Source organism: Delphinapterus leucas, chromosome 21 (assembly GCF_059928025.1).
Source record: "Delphinapterus leucas isolate spDelLeu-1000000601 "Yukka" chromosome 21, BTC_Dleu_Yukka2, whole genome shotgun sequence".
NCBI lineage: Eukaryota > Metazoa > Chordata > Mammalia > Artiodactyla > Monodontidae > Delphinapterus > Delphinapterus leucas.
Genome location: NC_143149.1, coordinates 17735643 through 17752765, shown reverse-complemented (window position 1 = coordinate 17752765; position 17123 = coordinate 17735643). Strand labels below are relative to the sequence as shown.

The following is a 17123-nucleotide window of genomic DNA, read 5'->3' as shown; positions in this document are numbered from 1 at the left end:
CATATTCTGCCTTGGAATTGGTTGTTTCTGTATTTTTTGTCCTCCTATAATATTGTACGTTTCCTGAGTGTAGGGACTTTGTACATAGAAAAGACTCATACGTAAGTAGGCATATACGTGTTCCATACATTTTGTTTAATTGTTTTTGTACAGTGTGGATTTTTATATTTATTTTTGGTATAGATTTGATAAAACTATTAATATATCTCTTACAATATCAAATGGTACTTTTGCATTAAATTCTGTAACTCTTGTCAAACATATTTGAGAAGTTATCCTTTAAGTAATGCTTACTGGTTTAAAATTTCATAGTTTGAAATTTTTTAATTCATTATTTTCTTTATTTTTATCTTCATAATGTATTCACTGGAAGCCTACTGTTGGATTTTTGCTTTTTGGAAATAATTTTAGCTGTGATTCTTTTGATAGATATTCCAAAACTATCACTTGCAGGGGAAAAACTGGTTTCCAGTATAAACACAGGATATTTAACAACCACAAATTAATATCAGTTAATTTCTAACCAGCACTTTTAAGACATAATTAGGAATGGTAACTAAAGATCAAGATAGTTGTAAAAACTTTTTTAAAACTGTAGGGTTTTAAAAAGAAATATTTACCTCAAAAAAGAAAATATGCTTCATAGACTGAATATTAAATCATATACATATCAAAATAGCATATTGAAATTTGACTTGTGTTTAGACCTTGGCATTCATTTATGAGCTTTGAGAACCTGAGTAAGTTATTTAATCTTTTGTTTCTTCATTTATAAAAGTAAAAATAGCAGCCTTATGAGGTTTTTTAAGGATTGAATGATATCAGTTATGTTTAGTGTAATACCTGACATGCAATAAGCACTTAATAAACATTGCTAGCTGTCATTGTCATCATAATCATTATCACTTGAATTCATAACCATTATTTTAAAAAATCTTTAATATAATTTTATGGCAACATCAACAGGAAAATGGTATGCTATGTAAACATTTGCTTAATAATTATAGTTCAAATAAATGTCAATTGAGATATATATCTGATTGTTGATTGTAACTTTGTGTTTGAAATCAAGAAAATTTCTTGTTTTACCCACTTAAATAGAACCTAAGAGGTAAACTGTTCATCTAGAACTAAAATAAGTAACTATTTTCATATAGCTTCAAGTATTATTTAATTTTAATTTAATTTTAAGTTAAAAAATTTCAGACATACATAAAAATATTAAAAATATAATGAAAACATCAATCTATAGCTTAAGAAATAAAATATATCCAAAAGAATGAAGTCCCTCTTCACCTTATATTTATATATGCAGTAACTTCATGTGAAATAAGGAATTTAGAAAATCAGAAAATCCTTTGAAGAACAATCTTAATGGCTCTTTAGTTTTATTAAAAAAAAAAAGCCAATAATACTGAACATGGTGACATCCGGCAGAATGAATATGTCTTTTGTGAATAATTTACCCTGGAAATCTCATAAACCCTACAAAACTCAAGAGTGTCTAACTTCCTCTTTTGATAAATAGCTTCTGAACATTGCATAAGAGCATGTGCTTGTACTTTTGTACCATTTATTTTTCTTCTTTTCTTACTGCTATATTTCAAAAGCAACAGAATAATAAATATTATTTACATTGTTGTGTTCATTGTGTAAAGGAGGATGTCTATGAAATGAATGTGTAAAGTATTATAATTAAGGTTAAATGCTGAATTCTACTGTATAGACCTGTGATTTTAATCTTGATTTTAAACTTGATTACATGTTTGCATATAAACTGTCTTGGGTAAAGAAAGGATGTTGTTGCTACATAGAGAAGAAAACTATCTTCATAAAAATCAGTTTGCCAAATTTTAGAACATAGTTTTTCCCTTTTGATCTTAAAATGACTTATTACATCGCTTAAAAAAGAGAAAGTTAAGCAAAACATGCCTATCTTATAATCTTGAATTTGATATATTGTTTACGTTAGCTATGGTTAACTATACAGAAATGGCCACACTGCCATGTAGAAAAATTATTGGTTGTCATTATTGTAATGTAGCTGAAATAGTTGATATTTACTAGTTCCTAATGCAGCTGTGTTATAGGACTTAATCACATACAAACCTGGAGATAATTCTTGGACAAGCATTAGATATTCACAGTGTTCAAATCTGAGCAAGCAAACAGCAATGTTGACTATGTATTTATTTTAATATTATGAGATTTATAGTGTTTGAGATCTTCAGGGATGTGAGGAGAAATCAGAAAAAGAAAGTGATCTCAGGTATTTTATTCAACTATGACATTCTTAGGGGAGAAGAATGGAAAACAGGCCAAGAGTCTCTCTATCACATTACCTGTTCTCTCCTTGATCTTTTTTTCTCTTTGCCCCTATCCTTCCCCTTCACTGTAGAGAGACCTGACCTTTGAAGTATAATCAGAGATACTAACACAGCAGAGATCATGAGTGACACCTTAAAATTATAATTTCTCTATGTTAATATTTTATATTCTAACATCAGTGTTTAATGAATATCATTGTTTGTGTTTTAAGCCCATAGGATGTTTAACATGGAGTAATTAACTTACTTTATAAATCCATAAATCCCCAAAGTAAGATAATGATTATGGAAAATGTGTTTTCTATTCCTCTGATATTATTTAAGTAGTTTATAGTACATGAAACAAATACATAATGCATAACGTACATAGGTCTAAATCTTGAGATTAAAAAAACTTTGCCTTTTAGATATAAAAGTCAGTGTTAATGAGTTACGATTGTAGATGGTTACTGAATTTTGATATATATTACATGAAGTATTATCTAATTTTTTATGTTTATTATAGTTGCTAAAACATGGAAGTCACTTTCCAAGCAGGTAGGTTAAAGCTCTTGGTATATGTATGCATGCACACTATTTTATTTTATTTATTTATTTTTTTAAAATTTATTTATTTATTTGGCTGCACTGGGTCTTAGTTGTGGCATGTGGGATCAAGTTCCCTGACCAGGGATCAAACCCAGGGCTCCTGCATTGGGAGCATGGAGCCTTAGCCACTGGACCACCATGGAAGTCCCGCACGCTATTATATATATATATTTTTATGTGATGTATACATATATAAATGTGATATGTACATATATATAAGATATATAAAGCTGAACTCAAAGGAGATTATTAGCAAATTTTGCTAAATTAAATATTAAAAATTTTGGCACACCAAAAGACAGTGTCAACAATGTTAAAAGATGTATGACAGATGGGAGAATATGCTTGCAACATATTGGGTTGGCTAAAAATTTCGTTCGGGTTTTCTTAAGAGATGAAAAACCAGAACGAACTTTTTGGCCAACCCATTATTAACAGAAAAGGCTAAGTGTCTTGTAGTCATATAGAACTCCTGTAAATCAATATACAAAAGATAATAAGAAAATAATGGGTAGACATAGCCAGAAGGGCCAATAAATATATGTAAAGGAGCTCAACCTCACTAGTAATCAGGGATATGCAAATTAAACCAGTGATCTGATGCTAGTTCACACCCATCAGATTGTCAGGTTCTAGAAATCTAACAATACCAGTAATTCAAGGACAAGAAGAAGGAGGAATCAGGTGAGAATGTAAATTGGTATAGTCTCTTTTGAGAGAAATTTGGCACTATCTAATGCATATCAAAAATTCTACTTCTAGATATGTTTACAAGAGAAACACTTGTATGCTTATACCAGGAGTCCTAAAAAAATTAGAAACAATATAAATGCCAGTCAGTAGAGGAATTAATAAAAGAATGTGAAATAGGCATATGAAGGACAATACAGTAATATAGAGCTAAGATGAATAAATACACAAGAGATATGTGTATCAACATGAATAGACCTAAAAAACATGAGTTTGAGTAAAACAGCAAATTGCAAAATAATATAAACCGGTCTTTCTTAACGTGCAAAGACCTTTTTGGGGGTCCGTGAAGTCAAGACTATTTTCTTAATAATACTGAGAAGATACTTGTTCTATTACTCTCATTCTGTGACAAGTGTACAGTGGAGTTTTCCAGAGGCTGCATGATGAGTGATGACATCATCACTCTGAGAACTAACAGAATATGTGCTTGTGTGTTTTTGTGTTCTAAAAATGTATCATTTCGATTTCGACATGCATTAAATATTGATAGATATAACCTACATAAGCAATATCTCTTTCGGGTAAACAATTTTTAAGAGTATAAAGAGTTACATTTCAGAACTGCTTATATAGACAATTGCTATGTAGCCATTAAAATGAAAATGAAGAATATTTGGCAGGAAAATACGCTCATGACATATTAATGCAAAGAGTAATTTACAAAACAGTATGCAGAAAATGATTTAATATTTGCAACAAGAATGACAAAAATACTGTATAAATATGCCTAGATAGAGAATTAGATTAAAAGGAGATAAAATAAAATTTTTAATTGTGGTTCATCCCTGGATTACAATCTGGTTTTATTTTCTGCACTTACTAATTTTCCTATAACATATATATTACGTATATAATTATAAAAATTGTCCTCAGAAAAATTGTATAAAGCCTTTCAAAGGCATCTATAATTCTAGGTAAATGAATTCAATCCAGCAAATATTTATTTAGTCCCTACTTGCAATACTGCAATACAGTTCTGACACTTATCACCCAGAGTTAGCATCAGACCCCACAGATTTAAGGACCCATTTCCCAAAAAGGTGGCCCTCATTTCAGCTGTCAGCTGCAACTCAAGGGGTCCCGGACTACCCACACTGCTGACCAACTGGCTACAAATTCAGAGAGTTCCCACAACTCCACTCAAGTTTGATAATTTGTTAGACTGACTCATAGAACTCAGGAACGTTCTACATGTAGAATTATAGTTTATCATTATAAGGGAACAAATCAAAGCCAGCCAAATGGAGAGACACATACAGCAAGTTATAGGAGGGTTCCAAACACAGCTTCTGTGCTTTCTCCCTGAAGGATCAGGGTATGTCACCCTCCTGGCACACCCATGTGTTCACCAACCTGAAAGCTCCACTGAGTTTGGTGTCCAGAGTTTTTATTGGGGGTTTCATTGCATAGGTGTGATTGATCGAATCATTGGCCACATGGTTGAATTCAATCTCCAGTCCCTTTCCTCTCCCCTCCCCAGAGGTCGGGCTAGTTCAAAGCCCCAACACTTGAATCATGGGGTTATTTTTGAAGGTCAGCCCCCCATCTTGAGTCATCTCCTCAGCATAAACTTTGGTGTTATGCAAGGATATAGTCTTCCTCCCAGGAACCAGGGACAAAGGCCAATCAAATTCTTTATCATACAACACTACTACCTATAAGAGACTAAGGTAGGCACTGGGAGAGGGGAGAGAGATTCCCGCCTGAGTGGAAATACAGTTTTTAATAAAACTTAAAAGTCCCTAGCCTCCACTGCAGTGAACTCTACTCAATACTCCGTTATAACCTATATGGGAAAAGAATCTGAAAAAGAATGGATATATGTATATGTATAACTGACTCACTTTGCTGTATACCTGCAACTAACATAATATTGTAAATCAACTATATGTCAATATAAAATAAAAATTAAGAAAAAAAAGTCCCTGAAGTTGACACAAAACAAGATTAGTATGTCAACTGGATGATCTAGACCAGACAAGGAACTAAATTACTACAAAAATAAACTGCTTAGAGTCAGTAAGGATCTGGACAGTCATTTACTAGTTGTATAATCCCGGGTGAGTTACTTATCTTCTTTAAGACACAGTAAAATATGCATAATGAGGATAATTTTTTAGAATTAAATGAGATATGTATTAGCCCATTGCCAAGCATATAGGGGACACTCAGTAAAAGGTAGCTATGATTTTTTTTGGTCTTAAATTTTAGCTGAGTTTAAGTAGAAGAAATGAGTTGAATACATGGGAACAGTTAAAATGGAGATGGTAGTATTTATATAATAGAAACAGTATAAATGAAAGTATATAAAATGTACTCAAAATATTAATATTTTTTAATCTCCTGCTCTAACAAAAATGTTTATGAGTTTACTATTGTTTAAACATTAAATATCCTAGCTTCTCATTATTATTCATATGTGAATTGCTACCCTAGTCAGACACTACTGAGCACCAGGTGGCATCTATTACCTGCAGTGCAGAAATAACACCAGGAAGGAAATGAGAGCAAGGATTCACAGATAGGCTTCAGGGCGTCTATAAATCCCCTAAAAATACCTCTCCTGCCTTTGGCATCCCAGAGATTCCTTATTTGCCTGCTAACCCAGCTCTATAATGAAAAAGATGGTTTATAAATGTCACAGAGCTTTTTTAGGTACAACTACATCAGGAAGGATTTGTCTAAAGTGCTTCTCAAACTTGAATGTGCATAAAAATCACCTGGAGATCGTGTTAAAAATTGATTCTGGTTCAGGAGGCCAGGGATGGGATCTGAGATTCTGCATTTCTAACAAGCTCCCCGGTGATGATGCCCGGGCCATTGGGCAACCAATTTTGAGTAGCAAGAGTCAGATCTGGAAAAGAAGTCATTTCTATTGTTTTTTCAGTATGTTACTTAGCACACTAATTTTTTAATTTCAAATGATTTCAAGTTATCTCACCAAATCCTTTAATAATTTTTTCACAGTTAACCTAATAATAATTTTCACTTATTTTTAGCACAGTATGTGTAATAAATACAAAATCGTTCTAGTATCTGAGCAATGAATCAAATGTTTAAATTTTCCAAAATAGTCCCCCCTCAGCTTGATTAAAAAAGAAAAAAAGCTGGCTAACCAGCAATTGAAGTGTGTATTCTTTACTGAATATTTAAGTTAAGATTAGAAAAAAAAATTGCAGCGGTGGACACAATAACTCAACACCCTGTCATCCTGCTTCATCTGATGTCATCATTCTTTGAGTCACTATTAAAATACTCTTCATTCTTTCCCAGCATAATCTGTTGCCCAGTTACTTCATCTACCACAAAATCCCCTAAATCCAAGAGGGCTACAGAAAACAGTATGTGAAGCCCAGTGATCATGTGTGACCTGTATTAGGAAGTCCACCTTTTCCTGTGACTTCCACGGAACCATCCTTTTCTAACTGGCTCCAGAACTTAAATTCACTGTTTTATCTTAGATTATCATATATATATATGTATTTCTCCAGTTATTAAGTTTACCTGAAATTTTCGGTAGCTCTAATTGAATTTAATGTAGCATCTTCATCACTTATTTTTACATTTGGACTGTGGGCAAATATTGGGTTTTATGGTTGAATTAACCACAGATAAAATAGTATAAATACAGTCATGTCTCATGTCTTCTAAGCAGAGAATGTTTTTGCATAGGCATTTAAATATTTTTGGTCTATTTTATAAGTAAGTGGTTTACCAGTTAATCAGCATTATGATACCTTATGTCATAGGAATTAAATCAAATGCTATCAGAAACACCACCAGTTTGGAAAGGATCATCAAAGCTATTTCGAAGTCTTAAAGAAAGAGGTAAGTTAACTATAGTATTTATGTATTTTAATATTGATACTATATTATTTATACTATTTATACATATTTTCCTCATGCTTAAATAATTTTATAATTAATGTGTCTATGTACATGGAAAAAAAACTGAAAAGAAAAACACCAAAATATTAATAATGATTGTTTCTCGGCAATGGGATTAAAGGTGGTTTTTATGTTACTTTTTATATACACTATTCATATCTTCCACACTTTTCACAGCAAAATGAACTTTTATAGTTAAAAAAAACACCTTTTTAACCATATTGAAAAGTATATGTTATATTTACCCACAGAAAGCATTTTTCAAAAATACTGATTTCCAAATGTCTATTTTTCTTCTTTCCTTTTACTTCCAGGGAATTGCAGATTTTCTTAAATTTAATCAATATGAAAAGCTTATTGGATATATCTTTTGGTTGCACAATTGGAACATGTTTCTTTTAAAAACAACACTCACTGCAAAATCCACCTATTTCAACTTACCATATTACCCATATCTATTTATACGTTAACTCGTTAATTCATACATGTCTTTGCAATCAAATTATATAGCTTTTATTGCAATTTTCTTTTACATTGTACTTTTTATAAATGTTTATAGCAGAAACTAATTAATAAACTTTCTTTAATCTTAAAAAGGAATGTTTCTTAGAAATATATATTTTCATATTCAAATATAAGAGTATACAAAATAACAATATAAAGCAATTATCTAAACTTACCTTTTATTCATCAATTTCAACCGATATTGGTTTGAAAATAATATATTTACTTTAATGTGAAGATAAATACTTTATAAAGGATTAGTTATAATCCATATATTTTTGCCTAAGTAGAATTAGAAATTCAGATTGCTTACACCTGGTTCTCATGGACTCTGGAAGGAGGAGACACCTTGTCTTTAACTGTAGGCTTTTCATAACTAGGGTTTTTAAATCTTTGTGAAATCTGGGCCATGGTGTCTTTAAAGTTCTTAGAAATTTTTTTCTGGAAGTTGTCTTAAAGATTGCCATTCAAATCTTAGGGTGGAATGATAGGATCAGGAAAATTCAAAGCTCGGAATAATGAGGGAAATTGGTGAATGTAAAAAATATTTCTTTAATACCTCTCATGGGAAAATGCAATTGGATCAAATATAATCCAAGAAAGATAAATGCACGGAAGAAGGAAATTCTTTTTAGTTAGAGGGAGGGTTAAACCTGGAAGCCATAGGTTTAGGCAGGTCCTAATCCTACTTAAATTGTATGCATATTTGCATATTTTTTTCAGTGGGAGATGATCTATTCAGTGCTACCCAATAGAACTATCTGCAGTGATGGGAATGTCCGTATGGTAGCCACGAGCCAAATGTGGCTATTAATTACCTGAAATGGGGCTACTGTATCTGAGGAACTGAATTTTTAATTTTATCTACTTTTAATTATTTTAAATTTAAATAGCCCCGTGTGGCCAATGGCTACACTGTAGAACAGTGCAGATCTGTGTCATAGTGATGGGATTATCAAGGTAATCCGTGTACCCAAGAAGTTTTAGAACCATAGGGTTAGGTAAAGTAGAGAGTTACAGAGAATCTTGCTTTTTTATAAAGAGATTAGGTGGAAGAGGAATTGTAAAGCTAAGTTTTTAGAACTATTGAAAACTAATTTACAAATTAATTTTGTCTGTTTAAAATATAACCCAGCAAGAAAATGTTAGGCAGTTTTACAAAAATATAATTGGTATACAGCATTTATGAAAACATGAATTACATAGACTTAGTTATAATAGCTAACTGTAATATATCATGATATAGGAACTAAACAGTGTAATGCTTTTAAGGAACTTGCCTTAGAATTTTTTAAAATTGAATTTTCAAGAGAAACCTAGTTGGCATCTTTCTTAGCCTCTTTTTCTAAGGATGGAAACATTACTATATGCTTAGCATTTATTATTATTTTATTTTTGACCCTGGGTGGCCTTAAAATAAATTGAAAGGTTAATCTAATGGTTTTCCATTTTTGTAATTAAAAACATTATGAATCTACAGTTCATGTTTAGTAATATTTTCCCTTCTCCCTGACCTTTTTTTTTTTTAACAACTTTACTGGAGTATGATTGCTTTACAATAGTGTGTTAGTTTCTGCTGTATAACAAAGTGAATCAGCTATACACGTACATATATCCCCATATCCCCTCCCTCTTGCGTCTCCCTCCCTCCCACCCTCCCTATCCCACCCCCCTAGGTGGTCACAGAGCACCGAGCTGATCTCCCTGTGCCATGCGGCTGCTTCCCACTAGCTATCTATTTTATATTTGGTCGTGTGTATATGTCCCTGACCATTTTTATTAAATTATATCATGAGTTTCTCACTTTGTTTTTCTTCCCTGTGGATTATACCACCTCAAAAACCACTTAGTACTTCAGAAAAGTGCCTACTATGATAATCATCATCAGGACTCTCGCTGTTTTATAATCCTTCAGTGAGGGGAATCTTATCAAGTAAAAGATGTAGAGCAGACATTAAACTTCTTTATGCTAACCAGCACCTCTTGTGCATTCCACCAAGTCAGAACAACAGTCAGTGAGACGGGGTTATGGAGATACAGAGCCCATTTCCAGATCTTTTTTTTTGAGGGATCCCTATGGAATCTAGGTATTGTATCTTATATACGTTGACCATTCCAGAATCTTTCTCCCATAACATTCATGGCAATCAACCAGAACTATGTCTATAGGTCACAATATTCTAGTATAAACAAAAGACGGGAATGCTTTCAGGGCCTCCTAGCTCGGTCCCTTCACATCTTCTGACAAACTGCCTGACAGTGACTCCTCTTCCTTTGTTCTGTAACAAAGAGGGTAGCCTCAAAGAACATCAGGTAAAGTGGAGTTTTAAAGTTCACGATCTGATTATTTTAAGGATTTTTATACCCTTTTACCAAACATGAGGACTGTCTGGTATCTGGATAAGTGTTATTGGCTTATTTCTGATTTTCATTTTCTCAGGATACACTTGGAAAAACAATTAAGCCATTAATTCTAGTTTTGGGTGTTATAATCCAAAAGCAAGAATTTGAGTAACAGAATGTATGTTTTTATGTAGTCCAAACAAACTCCTTTTAAAGTTTATGAGATTACAGAGAACTCAGGATACAATATACAGAAAGTGTAAGCTTTCTGTAAAAATTGAAACTTCTTAGATTACATTTAATAGAAGCATGAAGCTTATCAAAAACAATGAGTGATAACTTGAAAGGAGAAAAGTAATAACTATAGAGTTGTGTTTTTTGAATGCAATAAGAAGTCAAATCTCTAAGCAAGAATATCTAAATGTTTTATTCAAGGGTTACTAAGAAATTATTAAGCACTTTACAGTGTTAACCATTTCCAACATTTTTATTTTATGTTAGATTCATACCTTGAAAGCTAGCAACACATTTAAAATTTACAGCTATATGTAAACATTATTGATAATTTTGCTTTTATGCCAGTATATCTGGAAGCATTAATGTGATTTTTGTATGGGTTTCTACAGAGGCATATGAAACAATGTAAAATTTATTTGTTTCTTTCACCCTGATTTTGTAGTAATAGTTTAGTCTCATTGAAAACAATATTTAGCATCTTCTTTAAAACTCTAAGTTCTTTATAAATATTACTGCTATTATAAGAATAATATTTTACCTGATAAATATGAAGAGAAAGTAATATTTTATATATAGCATAACTAATACTATTTTTCTTCTAGGTGTGATTTCTTACACAGAATATCTTTTTCTTTTATGTATTTTAACAAGTAAGTATACTCATTAAATCTATTTCTAGATACAGTTTTCTTTCTCAAGCATAATCTTGGGAAATAAATCTTTTTTTAAATTACTTATTTTTTGCTGCATTGGGTCTTCGTTGCTGCACGCGGGCTTTCTCTAGTTGTGGCGAGCAGGGCCTACTCTTTGTTGCGGTGTGCGGGCTTATTGCGGTGGCTTCTCTCGTTGCGGAGCACGAGCTCTAGGCACATGGGCTTCAGTAGTTGTGGCGCACGAGCTCTAGAGCACAGGCTCAGTAGTTGTGGTGCACGGGCTTAGTTGCTCTGAGGCATGTGGGATCATCGCGGACCAGGGCTCGAACCTGTGACCCCTGCATTGAAAATCAGTTTAGGCCTGTCCAGGCTGTTTTGCAAAATTCATGTCTAAATGCCAGTGGAAAATGCTAAGCACAGTACTATCAAGGGTCAAAACCATAAATATTATTATGGCTTACGGTGTAGTAAATAAAATGCTCATAAATTATACACTTAATATCCTATATCAATCCCTGTGGTAGGATCTACATGGGAGCCTAAAGGTCAGGATGTGTAGTGATTTGTAAATTTCCTGCTACACTCATTCATTCAAATCACATTTTCTGCAAGACTAGTGTGAAAGAATGAGTCCTTTAACTAGTAAGTCTATAAGAAGACCCATCATACATCCTACAACAGCTTTATTATTATCTTCCTCTCATATACAGCAATTCTTACGAAGTACATGAAGGGTTTACTAAGGTGTTCAGTTAAATTTCGTTGCATTTAATGGAGGAACTTATATGCTATAGTTCACAGTGCTCCAGCCACCTGACCTTTTTATTCCCTGAATTCTCACCTCAGGAATTCGTACTTTCTGCTCCCTCTACCATCAGTGCTTTTACTAAAGATCCTCAGGATAGTAAAAATCATTCAGGTTTCCTTTGAAATATGAAGACTTAGAGAAGGCTTACTTGACCATTCTCCCTAAAATAACTCCCTCTTCCATCTCTCCCCTTTTATCCCTTTACAATGTTTTATTTTCTTCATAGTACTTAAACTATTCGAAAGTGTTTGTTTACTGGTTTACATGTTTTTGTCTCTCTCCCCACAGTTGAATGCAAGGTCCACGATGGCAAAGATTTTATCTTTTCACATGGTAGCCTCTCAGAAAATAATTGGCAAATGAATGAAGAAAGGAGTGAAATAAAAGAATGTGGCTAGTGGAATTTCCAATTGTGGAGATTTATGGAGATGTGTGGAAACAAGAACATCAATAAAATTGTGTCATTAGAAACCAATCTTAAAATTCCTATACTTCTGTAATTAGAAAATTCACAGCCACTGTGTTATTTCTGAATTTAGTAATGGATGCTGTTATGTTGGAGTTCTGTTGCAGGAAATTTGGGGTGTGTGTGTGTGTGTGTGCTCGCACACATATGTATTTCAAAAATTGTATATTTTTTTCTTGCTTTTTTCCTCCTGGCTCAAAGTCATTTAAAATGTTGGTGCTGAAGAAAAGCAAGTATTGTACAGTTAGTTATAGGACAGCCTGAGGTTGTCCCAGAGTGGAAAGCCATTCTGATGATTTCAGTCCAGTCAGTGATGAATGCCACTGTGGAAAGTAGAGGAGTGGGTGCCAAGGAGTGTCTCAGAGACTTGTTTTAAAGTTATCTTGTTAGCAGAACAACTTTAGATGCAAAACTAGAAGTTATAAGTGCCTGGACCAGCAGAGTGATGGGCCCGAGTAAAACAAAACTGGTGAGGAAAGCCACTTGTTGAGCTGGGACAGGGTTGGTTTAAGCATGTTGGAAAAAACACAGATAGTGGTTTTTGCTTACTACAGAAAGGGTAGGATCTTTGGATGCTGTGAATCTTCATTTGGAGTTCAGGACCCATCTTAGAAACTACTAAGAGTTTGAATTGAAAAGTTATGGGTGTCGTTTAGATTAGTACCAAGAAAAATGTGAAAAGAGGGCTGGCAGGAAGTGGGCTAGATAATCTATGTTACCTGTCCATAGTTTTCTCCCCTTTACTTTTTATTACTTTAACTTAGTATTCCCTTCCAAGTAATGCTGGTGAAGACTTCTATGTGTCTTCAGATATTTTTAAAGCTTAAATCTTGGTTATCAGAGATGGTGTAACTTTTTATTTCTTTCTCAAGCGAATGATAATGAAAATAAGTCTAGATTCCTAAAATACGTGTAAAACAGTGAACTTCCATAAAAGACTGGCTTTCATTTCCATTATTTTCAGAGACAGCTATTACCCGTTAAGAAAGTAGGGCTGTGTGCTTTGTTTTTGCCAGGTTCACGGTTTCACAACAGGTAGTGGCAAGTGTATCTGTGAGAGGTCCTTTTGAAACTTTTTGCCAGTCATCTTAAAAGAGAAGGTCAGATGTTTTGAAAAAGGCATGTACACTGAGCTCCTCTTTGAAGGATACGTTCAAGTTTTCTTCTGTCCAGGTTTTCTTCTTTATGCTTTAGAAGTGAAAAGAGAAGAAGGATTGAATCTCATTATAGGGTTCATACAATTAAGGCAGTTCGTAATGTGTGAAAGTCTGATTTTCTCAGAAAAGGAGTTGTTCCTTGTATTTGGGGAGAATTAAGTATTCAAGCTCTCTTTATATTTCTGTATTTGAAGCCTCTAGAAGTTCAAACCCAAATATGTAATCTCTCATGCTTGACATTTTTTCACAGGTTATTTCCATTATAATTTTCCCAAGATTTTAGACTGCTCCATTGTGTCATATTCTTATTTTTCCTTCTGTTCTAAGTAGCTGACATATTAAAAATACTTCAGATGTGAGGAGCTGATATTTTCCTTTTAAACAAACTGACAGACTTTGGGTAAGAAAGAAATATTTATCTTTGGAAGGAAGGTAGTCAAATTTTACTGTCAGTGCTATGCAACAGGTATCACACAAGTAGATTTAAAGTGTATTATCAATTGTGTTACTAAGTGTGCTAATTTATGAAGCAGAAATATATATACTTACATGTAGCTTTTATTATATTTAAATAATAACATGTTGCTTTTAATTTCTTGGTTAAAGAAAGTATTTCTGTATAGAATGTGAATAATTGTTTACAACTAATGTGGATTTTTTTACTTTAAAAACGTTTTTTTCATTTCACAAATACTTTTCCTGTTCTTTTCTGGCAGAGCCACATGCAGGTTTTAGAATAGCTTTCAACATGTTTGACACCGATGGCAATGAGATGGTAGATAAAAAGGAGTTTTTGGTGGTATGTATATTACAAGCTACATTTTATCAATAATTAAACATTGCTTACTTACATTTTTATGTTTTGCATTATTTAGAATACTGTTGTAGAAAAAAGAGTGAAAATTTTATGCTTTCACTTTAATAAAGTATATACTCATGTACTTTATTTTGAATGATTTTGTTTTTTGGCTGTGTTAGGTCTTTGTTACTGCACGCAGGATATTTCGTTGTGGCGCGCGGGCTTCTCTCTAGTTGTGGCATGTGGGTTTTCTCTTTGCTAATTGTGTCACGGGCTCCAGAGCACGTGGGCTCTGTAGTTTGTGGCACGCAGGCTCTCGAGTTGAGGCCTCTGAGCTCAGTAGTTATGGTGCATGGGCTTAGTTGCCCCGCAGCATGTGGGATCTTAGTTCCTCCACCAGGGATCGAACCCACATCACCTGCATTGCAAGGCGGATTCTTTACCACTGGACCACCAGGGAAGTCCCTATTTTGAATGATTTTTACACTATAAAAAAATAAATTATATTCAGTGTATAAAGATGCTTACAGTTGTTTACACATCTTCTGGAAGTTTGAAATGTGTCAGATGTTTTCCACTGGGTGGGTGACAAGCAATCCTGAGGTGTTATGCACGCTTAGTCTCTGTCATATCAGCCACCCAATCACAGACAGCTCTTTGCCACAGGAACTCCCCTTCCTTCTCATTAAAGGATTTACGATTTTTCTTTTTCCTTTTCTCTTCCACTCATTGCTGCCTTGTATTCCAGTCTTAGCCCAATTTCCTACTCCCTTCTCCTGTCTTTGACCAGGGGCTGATCTCCAGTGGAGGGTAAGAGTGTTCTTGGTATTTGTCCTTCAGCCTTTCTTACCCGACTGGTCCCGTGTTGGTGCTGGTCTGGCAGCATCACCAGCTGCTCTCTCATCTTACCACCCCCTCCTTCCAGAATTTTTCCATTGCTTTTTACCCCTGTGTCCTTTATCTACTTCTGTGACCAAATGCCTATTCTGTTTTTCTCCAAAACAGAGATTAACATTAGTTTACTCCTTCCAGTAACAACCTCTACCCTTAGCATTTATGTTTAACTCAATATTTACCTCTACTCTCCTAGTGAAAAGAGAAGGGAAAAATAACATAAATAGCCATTTAATTTTCTATTTTTCCTGTGTATCGAGCCAATAAAAATCCCTTGGAAAACCTCTTAAATAGCTTAGTATTTTCTTCAGAGGCTGGAGCATAGAAGAGAAACTATGCAGTCATTCTTTTCCATGGTAGGAAAGAGAAGAGAGAGAAATCCTCATCAAAAGCTAATTAGCCATTAAAAAGGAAGCAAGCTAACTAATATTGTGATCTATCAAAAGGCTTAATCTAATACCCATGTGGCCCTTGCCTGAGTACAGTGCCTGAGCAGGTCACTGGAGCTGGAACCACGAAGGGTCCCTCACTGCAGTGCTTTTCAGGATACGGGGGAGGCGAGAGGTTTCAGCTTCATTGCAGTAGATCGAGAGATGCACGTAACACCCTAAAATGGACAGGCTTAGTTTACTGTAGTTCTGTCATGACAGTGTACCACTGTATTTTAGGACTTTCACAATGGGCCTAGTAATCTAAATAATTTTCAATAAACTTTCTATGACAGCAGTGCCAAGTTCCACCCCACTGTCTTAAAGATTAACTTTTGGAACTCAGTTCATTGGAAGTTGCCCGTCTTTCGGAATCTTGTCTGTTTGTGGAGATGGGAGGTGAAAACATTCATGCAGAACTTCTATTTATTTCCACTGTACACTCTTACAGAAGTTGCCCTTGCTTTAAAGCGGTGGCCTCCTCTGCAGTGGCTGTGTACTAATAGTTCTTTGTTTGTTGTTTGTTTGTAAACAGCAAAGAGTTTGGAAGTAGAGGTGGCGTTGGGCACAGTTATATGTAGAGGTCTAAAATCTGCGGTCCTCCTGCCTATTTATGAAGTGATTATTAATAACCTTGCAAAAAATAAAAACTCTTTTCACTAAGAAAAATTGTGGAAATAAATTTATGTGTTAATAAAATCATTTACATTTTGTACTGTATATTTTAATTGTTATTTCATATCTTGGGAGGTAACACATTTTGACTTACTATAGCCATACAAAGTGAAGTAAAGAGTTGAGATAGCTGTTCAAATTACACAGACAAGAGCAATGACCTTGTCAGAAAACTGATATAGAGACAGGATTAGGCTTCCATTTGTAAAATAGGATTTTAAAGAGGAAATAATGCCTTGTATCATGGTAGCTAACATTTATTGAGAAGTTAACTGTGTGACAGGCAATGTGCTAAGTAATTACTTGTAATATTTACTCTGTACAACATTATTTTTATAAGACCTATCGATTATACCTCAGTAAAGCTGGAAAAAAATGCTGCCCTAAGAGATTCTGTAAGATATTATCTTCCTGTTCCTGATATGGAAAACAAGCCTTAAATAATTAGGCTAACTTGCTCAAGGGCTTATACATGGAGAGCCCATGTTCCTACCACAATGATGAGTTACCTGAAAGAGACCTTAGAGGTCGTCTAGCCCATCTGCATTTCATATAGGAGCAAATTGGAGCCCAGTGAGGGTTGAACGACCTGTCCCCCATTAT

The 17123-nt window shown here is 34.0% G+C and overlaps 1 protein-coding gene across 1 annotated transcript in view; it reads left to right on the top strand.

The window, feature by feature from the left end:
• The window catches only part of MICU3 (mitochondrial calcium uptake 3), a 107712-nt gene that overhangs the window by 41985 nt on the left and 48604 nt on the right, over nucleotides 1-17123 (top strand). The window contains exons 3-6 of the mRNA XM_022571098.3: nucleotides 2833-2864; nucleotides 7418-7496; nucleotides 11243-11290; nucleotides 14441-14523. Of these exons, the coding sequence (XP_022426806.1) occupies nucleotides 2833-2864; nucleotides 7418-7496; nucleotides 11243-11290; nucleotides 14441-14523 (242 nt within the window). The remainder of the gene's footprint in view (nucleotides 1-2832; nucleotides 2865-7417; nucleotides 7497-11242; nucleotides 11291-14440; nucleotides 14524-17123) is intronic.